The following is a 25,740-nucleotide window of genomic DNA, read 5'->3' as shown; positions in this document are numbered from 1 at the left end:
ATCCTCGCCAGCTTACGATGTCACAGGTTCATAGCCGCAATTGATACGAGCCTAGCGCGCTGTCGCCCGAGCTTCTTCAAAGGCGGCCTCAGAAACATTGCCTGCCTCCCACAAACCCTTGTATATGTCTCGTTAGGCCTCGGCATGAACCCAAAGCTCATGCAAGTGACGAGGAACGGAGGCAGAGGCAGATTTAACTTGAGCCAACAACTGCGCTCTCTCATCCTCGAGTGCCACAACCCGGTCCCCTAGGCTCGAAGCCTCCCGATCAATCTTGCCTATGCGCTCTTCGAGTCGTGCCTCCCTCAGCGTGGCCGTTGCCCTCTCAGATTCATGCTCAGATTGGAGGATGCGGATAATGTCATCTAGCACTGCCGCTCTTGCCAAAGCCAACGCCCGAGCGTTCTCAGCATTTTCCATATCGACACTTCCTCTCTAGCTCGACCAACTTTCCTATCCATTCTGCACTCAAATCTTCAAATTTGGAGGCATTCTGCACAAGCTCAGGTTGTCGTATGACAACACCTTCACCTGAAGATGCTCACATTCCACATCGACCCCCTTTCCTAACTCAAGCTCTTCGTCTTTGGCATGGAGCAGCTCCTCGAGCTCACTGCATCTGCGGATGGATTGGATTAACTCCTGGTCCCTTTTCTCCAACTCCTCACCGAGGGAATGGGTGCCGGTACCCGCCCTGAGCCAGTCATGCATCTCACGGCATTTCCTGCGATACCGCCGATACTTTTCGAGCATCTTCAAAAAATCTTGGCCTGAGTCTCGGCCCTGCGAGCACTCTTGATCTCCAGTAGGTAAGACTAAAAACAAAGAGAAGAAATGAGTCAATAAAGGACAAAGTCACAAAAAAAACCAACAAAGAAGAGGAACTTACCCTCAGGCCCATCGCGGCCACACCACATGATAATTTGGTGTCGCTGACATCCTGAAGAGCTCTGCTTTCTGCGGCAGAGAATAGAAAGTCAAACTGCGGCACAAAATCCACTATGTCTTGTAGAAGGTTGAGGTCCGAGGGAATCTCAAGTATTCAGGAAGGACCTCCAGCTCTTACCGCAGTTCGGATTCAAACTCGTAATCATCAACCATGACGCCTTTTCCCCTCTCTTCGGCGGAAGAAGAAGCACAGTTCGGCCGGGATGTCGAAGGGGCGCCCAAGACAGCGATGGCAGCTTCGAGACTTCGTCTCTCCACCACATCAACCTGTTGACCACTCATAACAGGCATAGTCTCTACGGCCGGGTTAGCATCAGCATCAATAGAGGGCACCGCCAAAGAAAGGTCGCCCCTCGAAGATGTTTCGGCTTGAGGAGCCACTTCCAACGCTACCCGTCGTCTCTTCGACAGGTCCTCTCCACTACCAGTACGGGAAGATTCGCCCGTTGAGCGAACAATAGGAATCAAAGTGTTTGGTTGGGGAGTAGCCTCCACGAATGCGGCTCCGGCCGCAGGTGTAGATTGGATATTAGGTCTCGGTGCAGGCCGAATAGTATCCCTCGCCACAGGCCGGGCAGGGGGCGCTGGTAGACGGAATGGATCCCTCGTCCTTCAAACTCTCCCTATCAACAAAGAAAGACGATCATATGGCGACAAGGTTAAACTATGAGTTAAAGAATAAAGAGAAACTACAGTGGGCCGACTTACCGGTAAGAGGCTTGCGCCCGTACTTCTCATAGATGGACGCCCATTCACGAATCCCCATTGAATGGGGGAGAATTGCGCCCACCCACTTGCGGATATCATCAACTAGCGGGGGAGGTACTCTCTCGGCTGCAAAAGCAAAAATAAGTCCTTAATACCACCTGATGGAGAATGATCGACGACCGCCTCAAGAGGAATCACAAAATAAATAAAGGAAAACTCACGAGCGAAGTTCCACGTCTTTGGTAACCCTACCGAGTCCTCCACAAGGTGATTTGTCCGCACATAGAAGTAGTTTTCCCAAAAGCAGCGATTGGCCTTATTGTCCATCTTCACCATTGAAGCATCACGTCGCCACCTCGCGTTAAGGGCCTCGTCTGACATATAATGTATAGATTTCTCCTAACTTTTGAATCAACAAAATCTGCTGATCAAGCTCGCTAAGAGGCAACCCCGATAGATGGAGGGACTAACTATATGAGTCAAAATCTGACTATAAGATGGTCGTTCTCAAAAGGAATGACGAGGGGTCGACCGAACCGTAGTTGTGCCCACGGCGCATGATAGAAAAGAGCACCTCGACCGTAGCCGGGGTCAAGCCATCAGAAAGCTTGCATCGTAGAACAAATGAAATGTTTGGGCAAGTAATGAAGGGTACAACCATGAGAAAGTATGCTAGTTAAAGACCATTAGATAAAAGGGAAAATGATTAATATATATAGAGTGGGGAAGATCGAAAAAGGCATCTGAACCCAGATCTGGCTACAACATCTGTAGTCATTGCTATGGAATCAACAAAGGGAGATCTCTTAGTCATCAACAGTTTTCTCTCTTCCCTTCAGTGTTCTTTCGAGTATAGCGCATGCCTGTCAAAGATGTAAGCTTATCATTTACATTTGATGTATGATAATCATCATAAGAAATATTACACAAGCTTGTCCTACTTCAACTTTTGTACTCAATATGTTTGGATCTAGAGTTAATTATGTTTGGCTAAGATTTACCTTCCATTTCTCTATTAATTAGTTTAACTAAAAAGTTTAACACTTTTTTGGTCAAACAATACGATGATGGCCTGAAATTTAAATTGCCATAACTGAACTTTAGGATACTATCCTGAAGTTTGAACTAAAAAGAACCGACTTCCTGAAATTCGAAGAAGCGGTTTTTTTAAAGTTGTGACTATATTTTGTATACATTACTAATGCTGATTATGCCCTAAAAATGGCCACCGGTGCACGGGGCATTTGCATCTATACCCACTTTTTGGGTCACGTTTTAACTTGTGCACGCTTTGCAAAAAAATTGCAAGCGTACCCGTTTTTTGCGTAACTTCAGCATACGGGGCTGAAGTAGCAAAGGCAATCACGCAAAACTTCAGCATTCTAGTTGACGGGCCTGAAGTAGCAAAGGTAATACGCTGAAGTTTTTTTGTCGTGGATAAGCTTTTTCAAAAACTTCAGCATAAGATGCTAAAGTTATTTAGTTCATTTGTGAAAACTTCAGCAACTAGATTCATTAGTTTTGTCATAAAGCTATTTGTAAAAATTTCAGCACCAAATAAGCTGAAGTTTTTTTTGTCCTGGATAAGATTTTTCAAAAAGTTCAGCAGAAGATGCTGATGTTATTTAGTTCATTTGTAAAAACTTCAGTATTATATAAGTTGAAGTTTTTGAAAAAACTTATATAGTTTTTTGACCCATACAATCACTATATTGGATCTTCATTTTTTTCCTTCTTTCTGAACGTTTTTATGGAGCAGATCAGTAATTACATTAGAAAAAGGCGCCTTCAGTGGAAATAAATCAAATAATCATAAAGTTTAAGTGATATAAAGTGAAACTATTACTTTAACCCCACAGATCAATTCATTTGATTCAAAGAAAAAAAGATTACATCAAAAATGCGAAAAGAATAAAAAGAAATCGTGCAGCTTATGTTAGTTGATTCATTGTTATTGATAAGTCGTAACAATGAAAACCAGATGTTAACCTGTGTTATCCTACTGAAAATATATCTTAAGAAAACGAAGAAGGAGAAGGAGGAGGAGAAAGTGGATTAAAGTTGTTTAAAAAGTGAATACAAATTAAAATTTTAAAAAAAATGGGTATAGGTTAAATGGGGGCGATCAAATAGGGTGCCTGTGCAATTTTTACCTGGTGCACTTAACCTAAAGTTTGCATCCGATCTGGGCCGTTTATGCTTGGCCCAATTACTGATCCAATTATCCAAGTCCAGAACGTTCAGCCCAAAGCTCTACGTGAGCAGATCCAGGGAGGTCTTTGCTACCGAGATGAACATCGGTTTTCATGGACTTGCACTCCTCAACGAAGCAAATGAATATTCTCCATTGTTTAAGTCATAGTTTCGCATTCAGTTTCTTCTTCAGTGCGCATTTACCACTAAACTCAGTTTACATTTAATCGTTTCATTGAAGCTTAAACGGAATAATTGTTGCAAAAATGATGTCCCCAAAGCCACTTCCAGAAAATCGAGGTTCATCTCACCCGGCTACCATTAGGTATGTCAATATCCTTCGAAAAATACACGCATGTTAATCGTATTTTGATCCTTATGTAGCTTCTCTCTAGAATTAATACTAAGTGATCGTTTTCCATTTCATTGCATTATGCTTACTTTGATTTGGCATTTCCTGATACAAATTTATGCTTCATTCGTTTAAATTAATCGCTGTGATAAGTATTTGAAGCTATATGAATTTTATCTACTCCTAAGACTGAGGGTAATTGACCCCTCGAAGATATCGCAGGAATTTTTTTTCTTTTTTTTGGTTGAATATTTCTATTTGGAGTTTCGAGGGTTTACCAAAGAAATGTGCTGATTCATTGTCCAATTTACGCATTGTATTAACTGGTTAATCATTCTAATGTTCTTTTTCACATATTAATTTATTTGTTTATAGAGGCAAACAAGATTTGAAAGCATGCACATTTGACCCTGTTTAGTGTAGTTTTTTTTCGTCTTAGAGAATTATCTTCTAGTTAATTTTCCAGTGTTTGATGGTATGATGTAGTATTAGTAGAAGGTGATAAGTGAACTCTGTAGAGTGGAGTCGAAAATGACTTAAATATGATAGATATATTTTTCCCTCCTATTTGGTGAATTTTTTTCCTTTAAGTATAGAATTTAGTAATACCGGCAAGTAAGCACCGTAAAATGCTTTTGCCAAGAATACTTTTTTCTTTATGTCATACCAAATATAGGGCCTTTGTTTTCATCAGCTGGTTGAGTCTAAATATGCCAGAGAATTAGTTAAAAATCCTGGAACAACAGATTGAAATTTTGGTCTTACAACAAAAATAACAGCAACTAAGCCTAGTCCCAAACGAGTTGGGGTAGGCTATATGAATCCTCACTTCTCCATTTAAGCTCGACCCATGTCATCATCATACTAAATATAATAAAAGCAAATATAAGTTAGATATATATGAATAATAGCAATAATAATAATAATATTAGAAGTTCTTTAGCAAGACTAATAATAATGATATTTTGGTCTCACGGAGTACTAAAGTTGTCCAAGCCGATGACTTCCCGCAATATTATGTTTGTATAGATGCAACCTTTATTTTCATAACGGACACACTGTCGTTTTATCCAAGAACAGGGAGGGAGGAGGTGGGGAGAGAGAGAGAGAGAGGGAGGGAGGGAGAGAGGGAGAGGGAGAGGGAGGGAGAGGGAGGGAGGGAGAGGGAGAGGGAGAGAGAGAGAGAGAGAGAGAGAGAGAGGGAGAGAGAGAGAGAGAGTATGTTTTCCTTGTTTGGCGTGTTCTACTGTTGGTTTTTGGCAAATCGTGGCTTCCCAAGAATTCTGCTAAGTTTATGAATAGTCAGAAGCATTTATGGCTAATCCTGTTATACTATTAATATTGAGTTCAGAAATTTTAGTTAAGCAAGTTTCCAACACTCTTATATAAATAAAGCTATCAGTTGTTGATCTTTAAGTGGAAATGGTGGGGAAAAATGGATTTATCATCCTGCTTAAGAAAATGAATTTATCACTGTAGTTTTGAGTCATGTGAAGTTGGTGTACTGTACTGTGAGGCCTGCTCCGTGTTTCCCCAGAAGCTATTACTGATAGACTTGTCCCATTGTAGGCAAACTCCAGTGCAGATAATCCATATTGTTGGGAACTTTATGAGAATATGGTCAGTTTACTCCATGTACCGCTATTTGTCTCAGACAGGGGCTTCAGTTGTTCTTTTTATGTTCTGCTGTCTTCTTCCATCGTGCATCTGGTTTCTAGTAGCGCAAAAGCCTTGGAAGGGCAGGGCGCTTTCTAATACACAGGTCTAGTAGAGCTATCATTTTCTTCCTTAAATAAATGTCGAAAAAGTATTGAAAGGTCATTTCATTGTCACTCATGCTTTTTTGCTGATAATCTTTCTTCCGACAGATTGTCCCTTCAGTTGTAAATGGTGGTATAACAGCTCTTTACTTCATCTTGTGGGGAAAGGGGCTTAAATCTTGTGGTCCTGTTCGGTAAGTTCAAAGTTGAGTGATATTTTACTGTTCCTTTTTTCCTATCTTGAATTTGGTTTTTGCATTGTCCCTTTTTTCCTGTTCGGTAACTCGGGCACTAATATATATCGAACTCCTATTTGTGTACATTGCATAAGCACATGGTAGGTTATTCTGGTAAGCAAATTCTTTGGCATATCATCATTATCTCTTGCGGCCTCTTGTGGTAGTCTATACATGAAAGATTATGATCGTTTTGCTATGGTCATCTGTTTGAATTTGCTTTTTCTTCTGTTAATCATCTAGTACCTCCACTTGCCATTAAAAATTCTTATCCAATCAGGGCCATATTGGGTGAGTATTCTGGTGCTGTTCTAGGAGTATTATCTGGAGTACTGTATGGCAGGAGGGACCATGTTTGGAAAAAGGTACCTTTTTTTATTAACTACTGTATTTATTTATTTGCTTTGAAATTAGAAAAAAACCTCATACTTTCATGCGACATAATTCTCATATTCTTGAAAGCATGAACTTGTGGTAGATCTTTTTCTGTCAAATTTATTGAGTATCTCACTGGACTTACACTAGGAAACTTAATTTCTTCTTTTTATGATGTAGTAGCTATAAGTTTATTTTCATGGTAGAAAATGGAATTAAGCAATTGAAAATACTCTTACTTATTAGAAAGAAAAGCAATTGTAAAATTTTCGACTTTATGGTAACTCATTGCTATTTTCCCCATCATCAGGTTGGTGGACTCCTTGCAATGCTAGCATCCTTCTACTTTTTATCACAAGGATGGGCGATGGCTACATATTCTCCATTTCATATCCTTTTTATATTGAACTCTTCTATCTAGCGAACTCATTCTACATTACCATTCTGTTCTTCAATTTCCTTCCCTGTTTCTCCCTAGCAGACTCTTATTTAGCAGCCAACTTAACAAACAATTACCATTTAGCAATGCCTCTGATGATGAGGCACGGACCGAACAGCTAGTAGGAATGAAGGAAATGGTAGTTCCCATTCTCGCTGGAATCTTGTCAGCACTTCGGAGGGTGATCGCAAGAAGGGTCTCGCTTAAGGTTTGTGTAGTCCCATCTAGCTATATGATCCATTCAACTTTCTATCCTCTGGTACTTAACCGAGCAAGTAAAAGCTATCCTTGAATATTTCCATCTCATTTGCACAGAACCAACTGAAGAGGCGACTCCATGCCATAACCCTTACTTCTGCGACATGCTTTTTGTTTCCTGTTGCCATGTGGGACATGATTATAGTGAGTACAGTTTGATACTTTCGATGGCTATGTTAAGAATCTTCTGTTTTACTGTTTTCGACATAATTTAGGAACATTTGGCCCCCCTGCTCCAAGGGTGTTCCCTTTTCTAATTCTTTTATCTCCCTTTTTTCTTCTTCGTCTTCTTCATCATCTTTATCTACTGCTTCTCTTTTAAATTTCTTTCCCTCTTTGTATGGAGATATTCAGGGATCAAACAATGTAGAGTTGCCATTTTCAGCCTGGGCTTTTTCAAGCAGCATCTTATTTGGGATGGTATTGATATTTTACATTGATAGCATTGCAGAGGAAAGGTAACATTTTGTGATCTCTGTCTGATCCTTAAAAGATCCTTTTAATTTATTGACACTTAGCTGATTGCTATTGCAAATACGGTCTGGTCCTCATCTGACCTTATTGATTAATATTTTGATGTTTTGACCTGTTTGTCTAAAGATCTCTATTTGTGCATGGAGTATGAATTTATGTGTATCTTATCCATAACTTTTATCTTGGGGATGCACACCCATTATTGGCAATTAACTGTCAGCATTGCTTCATGACTTCTTACTTAGAATGCATTTTTCCCTCTCTTCTGCTTGCATTTCACTTTTCCATCTTTACTTTTTATATCGTGGCCCATTGCGAGGTAAGAACGTTGTGGAGTAAATGAGTTCCCTTCCGGCTGGGTACTTACTTTTATCATCTTTGATGGAGCTCAAATAGGAGAGGCATATATTGTGATCTTTGTTATGTCTTTGGGTATGTTAGATCATATCATCAGAAATGTTAGCTTTCTCTGTTCTGACGCATTTCTTATATTCTTTGATTTCTTCACTAGACCTGCAAGTCAACGGTCTCATACGGAAATTCAATATTATTGCCAATTTGTAGGTTGCATATGGTTTTCTCTTCTCCGAGGCACTTAATGGTTGCGGGAGGATGCATCATTATCATGGAGATAATATATAAAATGGACTTCTCTTTACTCGGCTTTCTTATTTGTGCTGCCATCTTGGGATTTGGTATGATGCAAGTTATTTTTTTTCCTTTTTTTTTTGGAGGAACAATGAACTATAATTGAAGCAAAATGTTAAACCAAGGTACGCCATTTTGGGAAAGCTAACATTAAGAGTTGTTTCCCTCGGATTTCTTAACAGTAGAATAGGCATATAGGAAAGCTGAAACATATCCATTATGTAGTCTGCCAATTTGTTTCCCATAATGTATATACTTAAGCTTCTCTAGGGTGATAATTTTTGCATACCAGGTGAGTATTATTGGAGAATAATTTGAAGAATTGAAGTTGATTAACCATTTGTTTTTTATGTTGAGATGTTCTTCAAACGCGCATACTATTTGTTGCTTTTAGTTACTATCAGTCGTAAATTTCTTTCATTGGATCGACATATGTTATTGCATGATATTTACTTTAACTCAGTCATTTATTGGTTAGCGAGTTGATCTCACTTCTGAATTTTATAGGCATATATGAAGCTACATCCTTGGATCGTTCTAGGAGAGATTCTTTCCAAGGATCAAGCTCCAATGGCATCTTGGACGATCAAACTGAAATGTTTCCACTTCCTACTTGATGTGAGCAACCATTTCTCGAAGAATTTGGTTACTTAATTTATTTTCGCCTTTGCGACATGAAGGATGTCACAAGGATATGCTTTTGGATGAGTTAATGTGATCCAGATTCTTAGATAATGAAGTTAAAAAAATTTCATGACTAGTAACAAAGTGTTATCTAAAAGGATGTTTTGCCAAGCACTTGCTTTGCTTCATTGGGAATTATAAGCCTATAGGATGCAGTAATGAATTCAGCAAGCGCTGACTCAGAATATTGATGCTTCCTTCTGAGCTTTCATTTCTTTTGTTTGTCCAGGTGCAATAGCAATCATACTTTTGACTCTAAGACAAGTGATGCAACGAGGAGTACTTTCCATGTTATGCCCAAACCATCGAGTGCCTGGAGTCGTGGAAAGCACCGCAGGGATATATAACAAGCAGAAATGTTCTGTGCCTGTTCGCTTTGATGGTTGCCATGTTGATTGTACATTGAATTTATGTTATGGTTTGATTTATTTGACTGATAGAGTTAGCAAAATATTTGTACAAACGATATATATTCCTTTATGGATTTTTTCCTTCTCCGCTAGTCTTTCATTATTTTATGAAGGGTTAATAAAGTGCAATATGTTAATTCAAGTTAATAAAATGCAAGCCATGTGTTTGCAGTATGTTATCTTAGATTTTATTGTAATTATATATATAATATAAAGATTTGAGTAGTTTAATTCAGAGTTTTAAAATATTTTTACTATTAAAAGTATTTCTATCTTTCTTAATAAAGATTTTGTATCTAAGCCAAAATAATATCAGAAAATCTATTAAAATTTTTTGGGGTCCCAAAAGTTTGGGAGCCTAGCCACCAATAACTTACTTTCTTTTTTCTTGATGAGGAGATGCCTTTTAATTAAAATAACAAACTTACAGGATTGCAACTATGCAGCTTCTTTTGGTGTCAACTATTGAGGATGCTGCGGACAACGTTACATAATAGGTCGGATATTGACACTAAAGAGAGCTGAGTTATGAATGCGGAATAATCACCGTTTCAAGAAATGAAAGACTTGGTATCCATTGAATCACGGTTCTCTGAAGCAGCTAGTGGAAGGCAATAAGGAAATACTTGGTTAGATAACCTTTATGAGGTGTGTTCTTTCCTCAAATACTATCAGTTATTGAATGAGAGAATAAATGTTTTTCATACAGGACAACGAATCAAGGAAGAAATTCTGATAGTCCACCTTCTAAAAAGGATGTACATTCACTGAAAAGTGAGTAGATTTCAACTATTTCAAGCAGTGTTGGATCAAAGATGCAACTTGCACAATTTTGTAGTTGAATGAAATTTACACTTTGTTCACTGTTACATTAGCCGAAAGCTGGCAAAAATGGTTAAATCTGTCAGCTAGTTCTAGGCTCTGTTTTCTCTGCACTACTTAGTACAGCTTTGGTGAGGAGATGAATAACAATTCCAATGGGACAAAATAGCAAGCAAAGAGACACAGAATGGCGCGTTTCAATGTCATTTTGCAAACCATCATGATATACCTGCCTGTTTGAAAGAAAAAAAACAGCATTAAAATATTGGTCAGTCTGGAAGAGAGCTACTTCTACAGCAAATTCAAACTAAGCTCAACGGATTGGCTGGGGCGGGGGGATTCAGGTGGTCTTTTTGAGGGCACGTTTATCATATCTACAAAGCATATCATCTCGCTCAATTCAAGAAGAAAATAAAAGATGCAATTTTTGCAGTTCTATATTGGAGTAATTGGCCACGGAAAAAGTGATCAATTTTTCATAGGGGTATTGAATAGAGGGACCTGCTTCCTTTGCCACATCCCAAAAGAGACAGAAAACATACAACTATTGCACAAACATACGCAGCCAAGTGACACAGAGAGAGAGAGAGAGAGAGAGAGAGAGACCTTGCGGCAAAAAGATCTACAGCCAATAGGTGAATCCATGCAGATGCTAATGTCATCTCACTGGAAAACATCTTTGCTATACCAGCCAGCTGAGCAGAATGAAATATCAAAAATTCGAACCACAGAATCAGCACAAGATAACAAGTATCATCTGTTGAGCACAAGAACAAACCTCTGGAAGCCAGTATTTACTAGCAAACATCAGCCGAATTGTATCTGGTGTCCATGAGAGGTATAATAGAAACCCGTACAGAAGTCCAAGCACAACATATAGTAAGGTGCTTTTCATCAGTTTTCTGGTCTGCATTAATTATTTAATCAAGCCTTAAAGCAATATATCTAGGAAAGAAGTAAATCTTCTCAACATTCTTAATTTAAAACTTGCATGCTCTTAACCCAAAGTCAGTATCTTGCAATTAGATGACAGATTAATGCAACTGAAACCATGCCCCAGCAGTTCTACTTCCATGCATGACATAATGAGAGAACTTGGACCAAGAGTTTTTTAAGCTGATGATATAAACACAGAGTTTAAGACGAAAAAACGAAATGTTGCTTTACAGAACTGAGATAACTTACAAGTTGAGCTTTAGGTGCTACAACCATGAGGGTGTAAAACGGAAGAACGGCTGCCGTCCCCAGTGTAAAAACACTGCTAGCTATTTGAGAATTAGGCAACCCTGTAAAATATGACATCAGTTGTCCCAAAATTGTATGCTTACATATATTTCCAAAATCTCAAATGGATCAATTTGATAGTCCATATACAATATAGTGACAATGTTTTTTGAGGTAAAATCCAAATAGGTGCACTAATTAGTTTGCTTATTCACTCCACAGGAAAGAAAAATTTATAGAAAGCAGAAGGTATTGCCTGCAGCTATGTTGAATTCTGTTTGCATTATCAACAATCTGTTCTTCGATATACCACAACATACCCAAGAACTTACACATGTCGATGGATTAGCAGTTTAGCTCAAAGTTAAATATTAGCTTGGCAAGAAAATCCTCTAATTAATAACAGCGGCATAATTTTATAAATAATGTCAAAAGAGGATATTTGCATTCATCATGTATGAAACCCCCAGGTCAACATTTATGACATCGTTAATAGAGTAAGCGGACATAGATTATGACAATTCATCTCAACAATCTGTTAGTCAGAAGCTACAAACCAAAAGCTATTACACCTTTGCCACGCTTCTTGAACCGTGAAAGTAGTTTCCTGAAAGTGCAATATCATGTTCCAATTTTAATCCTACATAACAGATGTGTTAGAAGGGAGGTGTCATCCATACCCAAAAGTGCATTATTCTGAGATGAATGTAAATTAAGATGAATAACCAGATTTCAGATAGAATATAGCTGCTTCTCCAGAATTATGCCAAGGAAAAAAAAGTACCAAAGCACATCAAGAACTAAGATAACTGATAAGACTAAAGAAGCAATAAGATGAAAATATTACATATAGCAGACACCCTGCAGCTTTTTCTTTGCTGAAGATTTTGGAGGTTTGGCTGAAGTATTACTCTTGATCCTCCCAGAAAGCTCCACCCATTTCTATGCTTACTTCCCCATTTTCCAACTTGTTGACTTGAAAGGTCAGGGGTTATTGTTTCAAGTGCAGAGGAGACTGGCTGGTTCCTCCTGATATTTCGTATGAAATCTGATGTCAACGCAGGTGCATAGCTATCCGTCTACAACAAGTAGTAAACATTAATTACTTCTAATAACTAATTGCAAAATCATTCAGCAGAACGACATTTCATTGTAGCTTCAAACTTGCTAGTGTTTAGTGAGTAAGACAGCCTTATTTCTTTCTTTTCATTACCAAGTAAAGATCAATCTCTGGAAGTTGTCGAACACCAAGTCTATGTACACATGAGAATTCAATAGCGTCAGACTGACATTTACTCGCTAAGCCTCCAGACATTAGTGTACCTTATTATTAAAAGGTTTTTCTTCCCAAACACCCCTATCCCACCCCTTTTCTCTCCCATCCCCCGCCCTCAAAGCATAAGAGGCGTCACAAGTGCTGTAATTCAAAACCAGATTTCAGTCCTTGGAAAAAGTAACAAATTGATCCCAGCTGAAATGGAAGAAAAGGTAACCCAACTGAAGCATGTGTTTGGTGCCTCCTATTGCCAAAAACATCTCCAAATAATAGAAAATACCATGTAATCTCTGCTTCTGATTGCTTAGTTACTCAACACTATCTACCTGAAGTCTTCACTTACATTTTATGCTCTTAAATGTGAGATTTTCAATTTTAATTGTTATTATATTGCAATGGAATGGAGTTTCAGATCTAACCTGAACAGTACTAGTAAAAAGTGTCTCCGAGTATAACAACAAACCAAACATGAATATCCCGGTCAGAGCAAGTAAGAAGAGGTTGGAAAATATTCCAAATAAGACTGACACTTTGAGAAAAATAAACGAAGAATTTTTAGGCAAAAGATATATTACAAGCTATCAGTACACCCCTACCATCCCCCCTACCCCTCCCAAAAAAAGAAGACGATACCTTGAGTGAGAATTGGGAGTGACAAAAGCAAGTGGAAGATAAGGCCATGGTTGATGGGTTAGGGAATTGACCAAGAATTTGGAGGAATAATAACAATAGCAAGAATTAAAAGATAATTGCCTCCTCATTCGGTGCAGAAATACAAATTAAAGAGAGCAATTGTAGTAAGAGAGAGCTTTTAGCAGGGGGAAACAAGACTAGCTTTTCGAGCAAATAGAGTGTGGTAAAATCTAAATTGGACATGCTCACTACTGAAGTATACAGTATATACACTCACATAGTGAACTTGGCCAACTTCAGATCAGAGTCAGACGTAAAGGAAATTTCACCAAATCCAAAAACACACCCCCTATTGGAGGAGGAGTTGTTTTGTTCGTTTAGAGACAATAGAGTTTGTCACTCTCTTTCATTCTCTATTTCTGATTGGCTTATCCTCTTACTTAGTTTTGTTATTTTTTGGACTAGGAGGACACGATAATGAAAGAATAAAAATATAGCACAAAGTAGTGAAAACGTTTTTTGAATTAGGATTTTAATATTCTGTATTCCTTCATATTCTTTTATCTAAACTGTAACACTATTTTCTTCCTTTTATACCACATTAAGTGAAATGCGCCAACAGTTTCCATTTACAGGTCATGTGTCAAACATCTCTATACCAACCTCGTTTGTTTCGAATATTTTTGAATGTTATTGTGAAGTGCTGTTATAGAGAACATATATTATAACATAACACAAAAATTAATTTCGATAAAACTGGGCTTTTATAATGAAGTGTTGATATATAAGGATGCTATTATAAAAAGGTCTGACTGTACCGCAAATGTCGACCATTATAAGGGAGCATCGTGGATTACATAACACTGGATTTTCATTTCATTCGACCAATTTCTGAGAAGTTTATCTTTTTTACTTCTTTCTCCGAATTATTCTTTTTCCTTATCTTTTAAAAGTACGGAAAAAAAATGATAGGTTAAAGTAGTGGTTTTCACTTCCCATAATGATTTATTTATCTATTAATGTGACAAAGGAGGCGTCTGAATTAGCGCGCACCTCAACTACTCCACCAAGTTCCCTCAACCTTTCACTAGCACAGGTATACAATAACTGTCCAATCATTGGTTAGGCATATTGAAAGAAATCACCTAGAAGAAATTTAAAACTGATCTCCCAAGTTTGCACTCACTCAATAAACCATTAGGCAAAAGGTTACACAATGAAATGACTTCCTCTGCACCAGTAAAATGCTCTTCCATTTCTCTTCCAGTCATCGAAAGAACTTTTTTTTAGCCCGTAAAGTTAAATTCAGAATGACTACATTGCTTATTATTTCATGGAGTCCGAAACTTTTTTAATCATTTTTTGGACAAAAAACACTTTTGTATTACTTTAAAAAAAAGTTACATAAATAAGTAAAACACAGTATTATACTGCGAATTACTTTAACGGAAATTTTGCCGTTAAAGTAATTCGCACTATAGTACTGCGTTTTACTTAAAAAATTATTTTTTTTGTAATTCGCAGTACTATACTGCGTTTTACTAAGATACATTTGTAAAACGCAGTATAATAATGCGTTTTACATTAAATAATTGCGTTGTACTCTGGTTTTTGCCCCCAGAGTATAATGAACTGACATAACAATAATTCAATACATAAAACGTAGTATTGTACTGCGTTTTACATAGAAAAATTCTACACCCCAACGTCGGACTTGCCTTATTTAAAGGCATTTCAATTTTATAAAAATTCATTCAATACTTTATTTCAAACTTACGTTCATACTTCTCTCTTCTTCTTATCAATTATTTTTTTACAATGTCTGAAGTGGCAAAAATAAGGGTTTCACTATATTGGGGGGTGAGGTTGTGTTGGGGGGTGAGGTTGTGTTGGAGAATAACTCTGTGAGGTATAGCTCACCTCCACAATGTCATGTTAAATTGCCGCTTACTATGGAGTACGATAAATTGGTATCGTTGTTACGTAAAAAAATGAATGAGAGGAGGCGTTCGGTTAACCTTAAAATAACCGGTAGATTTTCGTATTCAGTGACTCCGCAGGGGTTTGCTTATTATTCTGAGTTTAACATCGAGGATGATGAAACTCTTAGAGATTTTTTGCTGATTCCAGATGAATATAGGGAATTTATTATAATAAAATTATTGGAAATATATGTCAAGGTGGAAGACGTTCCCAATAATGAGGGCGTGCATAGTAGGGATAACCCCCAGTCATCGGGTGGTTATTCTGGAGCAGTTTTTGCTGGACAGATTGGTGATGAAAGAGCTTGCCTTGATTTAAACTTGTCACCACCGGCGAATGAGCAGCCACAAAATAATTTTTCGACTTTAGATAATCAACAAGACGACTGGTAAACTTCAATTTTACTACGCTTTAGCGATGTTTAATTTATGTTTTAATTGGATTTGTATTAACACTCATATTTTTCATAGGGGGTACCGTCCGGATATGAATTTTACAAGTTATGACCCTGCCCCTAGTTGGAATATGCGTAGTTCTGGAGTATTGGACCATGGTGGTCCATCTGGGAGTCATCACCAACAAGAAAATATCCATCATGAAACGTCAAGACAGTACGACTTGTAAGTAAAGTGATATAGCTATATCTAAAGTATTTATCTAGTTGGGTAACTTATCATTTTGTTCTTTATGTGCAGTGAAAACGAGCTTCTTGAAGCTCCTGACCTCACACAGTTGCCCATAGACGACGTATTTACTCGTGATTTGGCATATGCGCAGAGTCAGGAAGATGATAGTGATTATGACAACAATGCGGATGAGTCTGGGGATGACACACCCTTCCCTGATAAGGGTGATGATGAGGAGGAAGTGAATGTTGAACTTGAGTTGACGAGGGAGCACGTTCCTCCACCTCCAGCTAGACCAAGAGTGTACGAGTCCTACGTGCCATTTCATGAACGGAATATTCCCTACCTTGATAATTTGCCAAGCATGCCGAACGTGGATGCACTCACAAGGGATGATGATGAATTTCGGTCAGCGATGTGGGATGAGTTTAGACCAGCTGTTCTGACAAAGGGCATGTATTTCCCCGATAAAGCTCGCCTAATTAGGGCTGTAAAAATCTACAGTATAAGAGAGTGTCGTGAGATGACGGTAAGTGAATTAACTAGGGATAAATACAAGGCTGTATGCCGTAGAAACTTTATGGGTTGTCACTGGATGTTGCGTACCACCAAGAAGAAATCAGGTTTGTGGAAAGTGGGTAAATTTATTAGCGAGCACAGATGTGAAATGGACACATACAATGAGAATCACTTCAACTTGGATGTGGACTTGATTTCTCTTGTCTTGATTCCATATTTGGAAGTGTCCATTAGGTTCAAGATTAAAGAGTGTATTACAGCCGTCCACCAGGAGTATGGTTGTACTATAACCAAAAGAAAGGCATATCTCGGTCGCAAACGTGCCTTTGAACTTATTTATGGCGACTGGGATAAGTCTTTTTCAAATCTGCCCAGGTACATGGCCGCACTGCAACACTTTAACCCCGGGACTGTTGTTGAATGGAGGCGTGAGCGGAGTCCGGACAGACCCGAATATATTTTCAACTATGTGTTCTGGTCATTTAAACCAGCAATTGATGGTTTTGTGCATTGTCGTCCTGTTATTTCCATAGACGGTATTCATGTCTATGGAAAGTATGATATTAAGCTTTTGATTGCAGTTGCAGTAGATGCCAACGGGCAAATATTTCCACTAGCTTTTGCCATATGTGCCAACGAAAGTGAAGAAACATGGACGCTTTTTTTGAACCACTTGAAGCAGCACGTTGTCAAACAGCGTTCAGGTATTTGTCTAATATCTGATCGGCATGGTGGTATTTTAAGTTCTGTACGTCACTTGCTTGAATGGCATGAACCATATGCATACCACCGTTACTGTGTGCGCCACCTGAAGGCCAATTTCCAGAAGAAATATCCTGACAAGGCATTGCATGACTTAATGTGGCTGGCTGCAACTGAGCACCAGCAGTGCAAATTCACGAGGCGCATGGAAGCGATCCGGCAGTTAGAACCACGAGCCTATACTTGGTTGATGGGGAATGAGCTTCACATGTGGACATTGCATGCTGATGTCGGCAGACGATGAGAGATCAATCAAGCTGCATCCGTCCAAGCTCAAAAATCGTATAGAAGCCCGTAGCCTGTAGGCGCGCGACTACGCGGGGATGGAAAGGATGCTCCCCGATGAACTCCCATAAATCGTCAGGTCTCTTGGGGCGGAGAGGCTGCATCGATAGCTGTCCCTCCCATACAAATGAGGACTTATGGTCGTCCTGCAACACTAGTAGCTGATCCTCGACAGGTCCGGGATGCGCAGGCGGAGGAAAGTCCATGTCGTCTACTATAATTTAAACAAAATTAATTGTGTGTGTTAGCTTAATAAATTAAATAATTAATTATGTTTAAAATTGGACTGAATAATTATGTACGGGTTCCAAGCTCGATATTTGAGGCCCGGTAGCACCGAGTTATCCTTAATTATTATGCGTGTTAATTTCAACATTTTTAGAATTGTGCCTGTTAGCTTAATAAATTAAATAATTAATTATGTTTAAAATTGGACTGATTAATTATGTATGGGTTTCAGGCTCGATATTTGAGGTCCGGTAGCACCGAGTTATCCTTAATTATTATTCGTGTCAATTTTAATATTTTTAGAATTGTGTGTGCTAGCTTAATAAATTAAATAATTAATTATGTTTACAATTGTACTGAATAATTATGTATGGGTTCCAGGCTCATTTTTTGAGGCCCGGTAGCACCGAGTTATCCTTAATTATTATTCGTGTTAATTTTAATATTTTTAGAATTGTGTGTGCTAGCTTAATAAATTAAATAATTAATTATGTTTACAATTGGACTGAATAATTATGTATGGGTTCCAGGCTCATTTTTTGAGGCCCGGTAGCACCGAGTTATCCTTAATTATTATTCGTGTCAATTTTAACATTTTTACAATTGTGTGTGCTAGCTTAATAAATTAAATAATTAATTATGTTTACAATTGGACTGAATAATTATGTATGAGTTCCAGACTCGATTTTTGAGGCCCGGTAGCACCGAGTTATCCTTAGTTATTATGCATGTCAATTTTAACAATTTTAGAATTGTGTGTGCTAGCTTAATAAATTAAATAATTAATTATGTTTAAAATTGGACTGAATAATTATGTATGGGTTCTAGGCTCGATATTTGAGTAATTTTACAACATATAGGAATTTGTTACTTTTGTAAGTTTATTGTTATAATTAAATAATTAATTTTGTAAAGTGTAATTGGATAGAGTTTGTAGTTACTACATACTTAAACTACATAGATTCTACGCTAAAAGGCTCTACATTTTACTACGCTAAAAGGCTCTATATTTTACAACACTAACATGCTCTATATTTTACTACACTAAAAGGCTCTATATTTTACTACGCTAAAAGGCTATTTATTTTACTACGCTAAAAGGTCACTATTACATATAAAAACAACTAACATAAAATACAAATATGAACAACAAACAAAATAAATAATATTAATTTTTTAACAATGCAAATAATTTATCAAATTTAACAATTTTTTGTACCAAAGCTAATAAATCAATCCGGATATAAATAAGATACAAATTTAAACACAAACATAACACAAATTAACATGGAAACACATTAAACAATACAAATATGCATGTACTATATGAGTTTCGATATAAACAAAATTGAAATACCTCAATTTAAGTTTTTTAAATTTGATTGAAATCGAATTTTTACACCCGAAGAAGGAATCCAAAGCTTGTCTTGTATGTGTGACCTACACTCCTTGCTCTTTAGGTGACGGGTGGGGCCCAAATTTTTTTTTTTGAAGTTTGACGCGGGGGGGGGGGGGGGGGACCAGCAGAATCGAAGGTGTTGGTTTTCTTCGGTTAAGTGGTCCAAGGAAGAAGAAGGGGCTATATTTTATTGAAGCTGTTCGCAGTATTATACTGCGCTGGGCCACGCAGTATAATACTGCGAACAGCTTTAATAAAATATAGCTGGGCCCATCATCTTAGTAAAATGCAGTATAGAACTGCGAATTACAAAAAAAAATAATTTTTTAAGTAAAACGCAGTACTATACTGCGAATTACTTAAAGTAGTACAAAAGTGTTTTTTGTCCAAAAAATGATTAAAAAGGTTTCGGACTCTTATTTTCATATACACATAAATGAACCTTGTTCTGTTCTTTTTAATGTTACACAATGAAATAACTTCCTCATTTGTTCTACCATTCATTCTTACCAGATAAATTAATTAGTTTCTTGCTTTCAGATCTTCCCCACTTTCCCCCTAAACACAGAAAAAAGGAAATTGCAGAAATGGCTAGGAGATGGTATGCTCATTCAGCCATGAAATAATGTCACCAAAAACTCGAAGTATCATTTCATCCGGTTCACCCTCAAGCAAGGCATGATAAGCATCCTCATAAAGGATCAGTTTCTTGTCCGAACTACTTGCCCTCTCATACAGTGCTTTGCTAACCGATGGATCTGTCACCATATCATTCTTTCCGTGCAAGATTAACAATGGCAGAGAGACCTGTAAAATAACGTTACCATCACTATGCAGCTTACATTTGATGTAACAAAGATTATATCACAGGCAAATTTGCATGATAGCTGGAGTTCAATCACGCTTAATACCAAGACCCTGGCAGAAGTCACAGTATAATTGAGGCTTATATAACATAGAAGTTTCAGTTTTGAGTAGTAAAGACACTGGATTACTGTAGAAACATATATATCATGCAGGTATAGAATAACAGAGACATCAACTCCCTCCAATTCACCTTGATACAGGCACTAACAATTACCATTAGCAAAGAAAGTTTACGATCAACTGTGTAACCAAGAAACTCGACGACGCCTCAGTCTTAAATTAGTAAGAGTCTGCCATATGAATCCTCTCCATCTTTGCTACTCTATTTAGGTCAATTTCATTCCATTACAAACTAATTCACAATTAAGAAAAAGAAAACAAAACTGAAGGTTCTCTAAATCTTCCACTTATTCTTACATAGATAACACATGTAATCTAACTAGTTGGTATCCTCTATATTGTTTTATTCTAAGTTAAACCCTTTGACTTTTACAGTTTTAGGTTTTTTTAAGAGAACTTCCCTCCAAGTGATTTTAAGTCTACCCTTCCTTTTTATCAACTTTTATATTATAAGGTGCATTTGGAAAGAGTATCTGGAAAGATCCAATTTCTGTGAAGTTCTTGCTTCCTACATTAATCAGTCCTCGAAGTGATGGAGGGAAGATTTTTGTGGATCCAGGGTCAACCTCATCTTTGTAAAGAGATTCAAGTAATTTCAGAATACTAACCTGCTTGAATACAAAATTTGAGATAACTAATATCTAGTGTTCTGGTGCTACACTTCCAACAATGCAGGAAAAACTAATTAACTAAGGAAAGCATCACAAAGATAAAGAGCACAATAAGGAGTTAAAATGAGGTACGTGACACTCTTTTTTGAAAGAATTAGCATAAATTAATGTTCCAGTCGTACACTCTTGCTCTTATCGCCCATTCCTTCTTATTCAAAGTACTGTTCTTTTGCAGAAAGGATAGTTCGCAACTTAATCACAGTTATGGATAGTTCCACGCTATTTGTCAAGATAAACGAGTACAAGTGTTTCCAAAACAAAAAACAGTACAATACGATACACCAGCTAGAATGAACTATAAAGTTAAAAAAAAACAGTTTATAATATCAAGAAACACTTAGGACCTCATTAAATACAAAAACAGGACAATAAAATTCGAGGGCAACCGCCATACTGAAAAAGGAAAAGCTTCACAAATCAACCTTTAAACAGTTAATGCGGTGATGAGTTTTTACACTACATAAAATAAAAGCTGGAAGACGTTACACACCTTTTCCAGTAGTCTCTCTATCTCTTGGGTGGCATTCAGTAACTCCAGGGCGGTCCGTATACGGGGTTTATGTTTGTAAGAGATGATATTATAGGCAGTCTGCATACAGAAGAAACAGGTCACATCTTATATGATAAATTGGGTGCGGTACATAGATGGTCAAGCAGGTGAGTGTGTGTGCCTGCATGTCATTATGAACTCCTAAAACCTATCATGTCAAGTAGGTGTGTGTGTGTGTGTGTGTGTGTGTGATATTTCTGGCACAAGCACTATTAGCCTCTAATATCCTGCAACCATCACTTTCCTGAACTCCTAAAACCTATCATCTTTTGAAGCTGATTTGCTACAGAAAACAAAGAAATATGTACCAGTTCTTTCTTCTTTGCATCTCTGACTGCCAATTCTCCCAAGTCCTGCGTCGGAACTAGCTTCTGTGTTGGGAGGAACTTTGCGACGCCAATTAAAATTTGTGTTACTAACCATGGTGGAACCATGTTATCTGCAATCTATATGACAAACCTGTTATTTCTCTATGCGAATCAGATATCAGAAGCATCACTAAGAATTTAGACGCATTTCCAGAAATATACTTTGCACATAGGTGCCACAAGAACAGCACCATTCCAAGCAGTAGGGTGGTTCTGGTGCACTTTCAAAGCTATAGCTCCACCCATGGATTCCCCAAATAGGAAGCTTGGTAGATCATGTAACTCCAGCTTTTCTGCAACCAACGATTAACTTGCCATTCTCCAGTAGAGTGAAATAAAGATGTTACAAGGAAATGAAACTTAAGCTCGCATTGGTCAAACCTTCACATGTAAGATCTTTTAAATTTCAATTTCTACATATTATTTGTTTCTTGAATCTCTCAGATGAACTCCAGTAAATGATGATGATGAAGTTGGTTATCCAATTGAGTCATACCTTTAACTTTCGAATAATGCTCAATAACATCATCGACCAGCTTGTCAAAACTTGGGATATAGCCATGAAGACCTTCTGAAAGACCAAATCCAGGGTAATCCATCGCGACTACTCCATAACCAAAAGATGCTAATTTCCTTGCTATGCCTAACAGATAAGGAGAGTGGTTACAATTTTTGTTTTTTTAACAGAAAAAGATAACTTGTCTGAGACTTCAAATGCTTTTAGAAGCCACAAACCTTCAACTAAAAATGTGCATGTATCCCCATAACCATGACAAAAGTAGACAACAGCTTTGGGACGTGTCTCCGGAAGCCAACTTTTGGAGAAGATTTCCAGCCCTCCAGAATTAACATCATAAGACTGTCCAGAAGAATGTCGAAAATTCATACAATTTAAATCACATCAATATTATAGCTATAACATCGAAATTCCAATAACTTATGCTAGATATGAATATATTACGCTAAAAAAAAGAGACTTCTCGTTTTGCCTTAGTACAAGCAAGGGCAAAAATGCTAATACCCAAAGCATCCTTCAGAGACCAAGTCATCTTTCACAAACTATCCCCTTTTTCACTTGCAAGAAATTTAATGAATATGATTTATAAGAACGTTTACATTATCGATAATATGTAATAAAATTTGGAGCTTATAATCTTATGAACCAAGCATATCACCTCCCAAATGAGTATTTGAAATTGTCTTATAATCTAAATTTAAGGTTGACAGTTAAAAGTGGATGTGAAATGGAAACTAAATCCCAATTTAATTCTTCTTATGCTATCCAATCATTCCTATGCTAAATCTCAATTCCCAAATAAGAAGTGAAGCAATAATCATTTATTAAAACTGCAGAACCGATACAAAATCTCACATTAGCTCCATCTCTTATTTATTTATTTATTTTTACGAGCTATAAACGTCATCTCTCATTTGAAAAGGAAAAGTAGAAAGAAGGTCATATCCATAACTTTCTGTACTACAAAGTAAACAACAAGCTAATGATACACAAATTGACTGTTTTAGCAAGGCAAGTTAGGCTGCAAAGCATCAAACCTTTCCAACAACATTAGAAAAAGGAAATAAGAGCATAAGCTTTACCTCCTCCATCTTCAATCCAGCATGTGGCACCTGGTGCAAAGGTAGAAGAAGCAATCATTAAAAGAACATGAAAGATGAGTAAGAAACGCGTTACTTTCACATAGAACCACACCCATTTGGGCACTTTTCTCCATTACAGTAGACGACAAAGGTAAATAAGTACACCCGTCTCAACTGTCAATGTTTCCAAAATATATGTATACAAATCTCAATTGTCAATGTTTCCAAAAGTAACAATCTTAATGAAGATGACATAACAAGCTTACAGTGGAAAGTACATTTGCAAAGATGACGTACATAAAGCTGTTTTAACCAGATAAATGCTTCCTTTACAAGATTATACAATTGACAAATGTCCTTTCATCCTTTTAGTAATCAAATGAGGATTGACTTGATTAATAGCTATCCGTCTGACGTAAGTTGGAAAAAGCCAATTTTGTTAACAGTATTTTAAGTTTCCGAAAGCCATAAATTATTTTTGGCCTTGATTTAGGAAAAATGTGCCGTTAATGTATCACTAATTGAGAGAAAAGGGAATGCTCAATCTTGATATGCCCTTGAACTGCTAACAGTGGTCCAAAAATTCACACTTGATAGAAAACCTCTTGAATCTCTTCATCGAGATTCAAGATGATCTACTAGCAATAATTCCCGGCAGAATAAGCAAATCCAAAGCAATGGATACTGTTACTAGCACCCCAACTGCACTGTCCTTAAATCCGCCAGCAGATTATATAAGGCGGTATGTTCAGTATGGCTGAAAACATTTTCCTCTTTCCTTAGTGTTTAGTTATCTCGAATTCTGGAGAATATTTTCGTGCAATAGTTCCATCAAAAGAGCGAAAATGACTTCACTCACTTGTTAATTTTCCTTTAAAAAGATCCTAAATCCTAATCAATGTCACTTACTTCTATTAACTGTTTTTTCTGTCAACTTTTAGTACTCAAGATCTTGGCCAAAACACTATTCTCATACCTTATCCTACATCTTGCAAAGTTACCATATATCACCAAATTTTATATCCAATCAAACGCTGGAAAATGATTCAAAAAAATTATATTTCTGGGGACAACATTGAAGAATTAACCTAAACAGCCGCCCACCTAATCTCTTAAACTAAAAATAGCCGGTGGATGTATAACATATGTATAATTCATGTATAATATGTTTATAATCAATGTATAATTTATGTATACCAGCTTAAAAAAGTAAACAGTGAATTTGGCCGGCAAACGTCCATACCAAATGCACCCTAAAGGTAGAACATTAAATAACGTTTGCAGTCTATTTAGCAAGATCCATTTAATTTATTTAGTCCCACGCAAATACTTCAGTCCTTTTGCAGTTTGCACAATTGACAAAAACCATCAAAGATAATATGACAATCCAAGATGGTTGAAATACCTTGAACAAGATATGATCAATTGAAAGCTGAATATCTTTAAATGCCTCCCTAGCACGACGTCTGGCATCCACGTTGTCCATATCTGCATCCAATATCTTCTGCAATTCCTCACTTATGCCTGGAAATTTCTTCTGATTTCCCATTGCAGAGCTCTCTCACGTCAAAGAAACTCTAGGCAGAATTAAATTGAAAAAAAAAAGGTGAACGAAAATTAAGGCGCATAGAATCTATTGAGTGCCTTTTATGATATTGCTATATGGTACTAGTCATTAGTCAATTCAATATAACGTATCATATTAATACATTTCTAGAAGGTGGAAAATTTAGAAGAAAAAGAGAAGTATGGGGATATGCAACATTGACGACAAAATTTCGGTGGTGTGGGATAAGATGTTATTTTTTTTCTGGTTTATTTTTATGCCCATTTTAATTAGTTAAACAAATTGAGAAAATTGAAAGTGAGTGGTCTCACCTTAGGTTGATTATGTCCCTTTGAATAAAGGATCATAGTATTAAAGTAATGGTTTGGCATAATCTCAAGAATGAAGTATGCGCGTCACGACTCTCATGTGTTTGACCAATTTCGGAGGTTGGCGAAGGAATAGGAAGTCAAGTACAAACATGTATTGGTCTAAAATAGGAAAACACACCTTCTTTAACCAAATCGCCCAAAATTTTAGACTATCAAGAATAGTACTGAATAATTTGTATTTATAATATTGAAATTAGATCAATTGTTTGGTTTGTGTCACGACCCTAAACCCGGACCCGATCGTGATGGCGCCTCTCGTGAAAACAAGGCCAACCGACTCTTTCCCATTTCAGTTTTGAACAATTAACAATAAGAATTAAGCCATTAAACATAATAAAACCCCAAAAATCCGGTGAATAATACAATTTGTGGAATACAAAACCAA

The 25,740-nt window shown here is 37.2% G+C and overlaps 3 protein-coding genes across 6 annotated transcripts; 1 reads left to right on the top strand and 2 right to left on the bottom strand.

The window, feature by feature from the left end:
• The first annotated feature begins 3,964 nt into the window (after positions 1–3,964).
• On the top strand, positions 3,965–9,577 carry LOC104236528 (uncharacterized). Its single transcript, XM_009790465.2, has 11 exons — positions 3,965–4,174; positions 5,771–5,963; positions 6,070–6,155; positions 6,478–6,562; positions 6,883–6,961; positions 7,089–7,219; positions 7,327–7,413; positions 7,624–7,727; positions 8,308–8,438; positions 8,899–9,009; positions 9,305–9,577. Exons 1-10 carry the CDS (start codon positions 4,116–4,118, stop codon positions 9,006–9,008), a joined length of 1,065 nt encoding a protein of 354 aa, XP_009788767.1. The 5' UTR covers positions 3,965–4,115; the 3' UTR covers position 9,009; positions 9,305–9,577.
• Positions 9,578–10,203: 626 nt separating this feature from the next.
• On the bottom strand, positions 10,204–13,863 carry LOC104236529 (protein ABA DEFICIENT 4, chloroplastic-like). Of its 4 annotated transcripts, none has more exons than XM_009790467.2 (6): positions 13,441–13,863; positions 12,379–12,560; positions 11,493–11,593; positions 11,086–11,214; positions 10,914–11,002; positions 10,204–10,540 (listed from the first exon to the last, which is right to left on the bottom strand). In XM_009790467.2, exons 1-6 carry the CDS (start codon positions 13,566–13,568, stop codon positions 10,390–10,392), a joined length of 780 nt encoding a protein of 259 aa, XP_009788769.1. In that variant the 5' UTR covers positions 13,569–13,863; the 3' UTR covers positions 10,204–10,389. The 4 variants fall into 4 exon arrangements, with proteins under 4 accessions (XP_009788769.1, XP_009788773.1, XP_009788771.1 ...); XM_009790471.2 differs by having other exon boundaries at positions 13,718–13,862; XM_009790469.2 differs by having other exon boundaries at positions 12,379–12,610; positions 13,441–13,861.
• Positions 13,864–19,636: 5,773 nt separating this feature from the next.
• Positions 19,637–25,167, bottom strand: LOC104214765 (caffeoylshikimate esterase-like). Its single transcript, XM_009764476.2, has 8 exons — positions 24,823–25,167; positions 23,418–23,447; positions 22,554–22,677; positions 22,315–22,461; positions 21,981–22,111; positions 21,759–21,896; positions 21,391–21,489; positions 19,637–20,049 (listed from the first exon to the last, which is right to left on the bottom strand). Exons 1-8 carry the CDS (start codon positions 24,964–24,966, stop codon positions 19,834–19,836), a joined length of 1,029 nt encoding a protein of 342 aa, XP_009762778.1. The 5' UTR covers positions 24,967–25,167; the 3' UTR covers positions 19,637–19,833.
• Between the last annotated feature and the right edge of the window lie 573 nt (positions 25,168–25,740).

The sequence above is a fragment of the Nicotiana sylvestris genome, chromosome 2 (genome assembly GCF_000393655.2).
Source record: "Nicotiana sylvestris chromosome 2, ASM39365v2, whole genome shotgun sequence".
Taxonomy (NCBI): domain Eukaryota; kingdom Viridiplantae; phylum Streptophyta; class Magnoliopsida; order Solanales; family Solanaceae; genus Nicotiana; species Nicotiana sylvestris.
The sequence above is the reverse complement of the archived record's forward strand: the minus strand, read 5'-3'. Positions and strand labels throughout refer to the sequence as shown.

What these genes read in the sequence shown, in the direction of transcription:
- LOC104236528 (XM_009790465.2), top strand. Translation starts at nt 4,116, where the DNA reads ATGATGTCCCCAAAGCCACTTCCAGAAAATCGAGGTTCATCTCACCCG. An exon ending in GGCTACATATTCTCCATTTC is followed by an intron (nt 6,962 to 7,088) that starts ATATCCTTTTTA and finishes ACAAACAATTAC; the next exon opens with CATTTAGCAATGCCTCTGAT. An exon ending in TGCTGCCATCTTGGGATTTG is followed by an intron (nt 8,439 to 8,898) that starts GTATGATGCAAG and finishes TGAATTTTATAG; the next exon opens with GCATATATGAAGCTACATCC.
- LOC104236529 (XM_009790467.2), bottom strand. Translation starts at nt 13,568, where the DNA reads ATGAGGAGGCAATTATCTTTTAATTCTTGCTATTGTTATTATTCCTCC. An exon ending in ACTCCCAATTCTCACTCAAG is followed by an intron (nt 12,561 to 13,440) that starts GTATCGTCTTCT and finishes ACGAAATATCAG; the next exon opens with GAGGAACCAGCCAGTCTCCT. An exon ending in TAGCACCTAAAGCTCAACTT is followed by an intron (nt 11,215 to 11,492) that starts GTAAGTTATCTC and finishes TAATTAATGCAG; the next exon opens with ACCAGAAAACTGATGAAAAG.
- LOC104214765 (XM_009764476.2), bottom strand. Translation starts at nt 24,966, where the DNA reads ATGGGAAATCAGAAGAAATTTCCAGGCATAAGTGAGGAATTGCAGAAG. An exon ending in TTGATCATATCTTGTTCAAG is followed by an intron (nt 23,448 to 24,822) that starts GTATTTCAACCA and finishes CCTTTGCACCAG; the next exon opens with GTGCCACATGCTGGATTGAA. An exon ending in TAGAGAGACTACTGGAAAAG is followed by an intron (nt 20,050 to 21,390) that starts GTGTGTAACGTC and finishes GTTATTTTACAG; the next exon opens with GTCTCTCTGCCATTGTTAAT.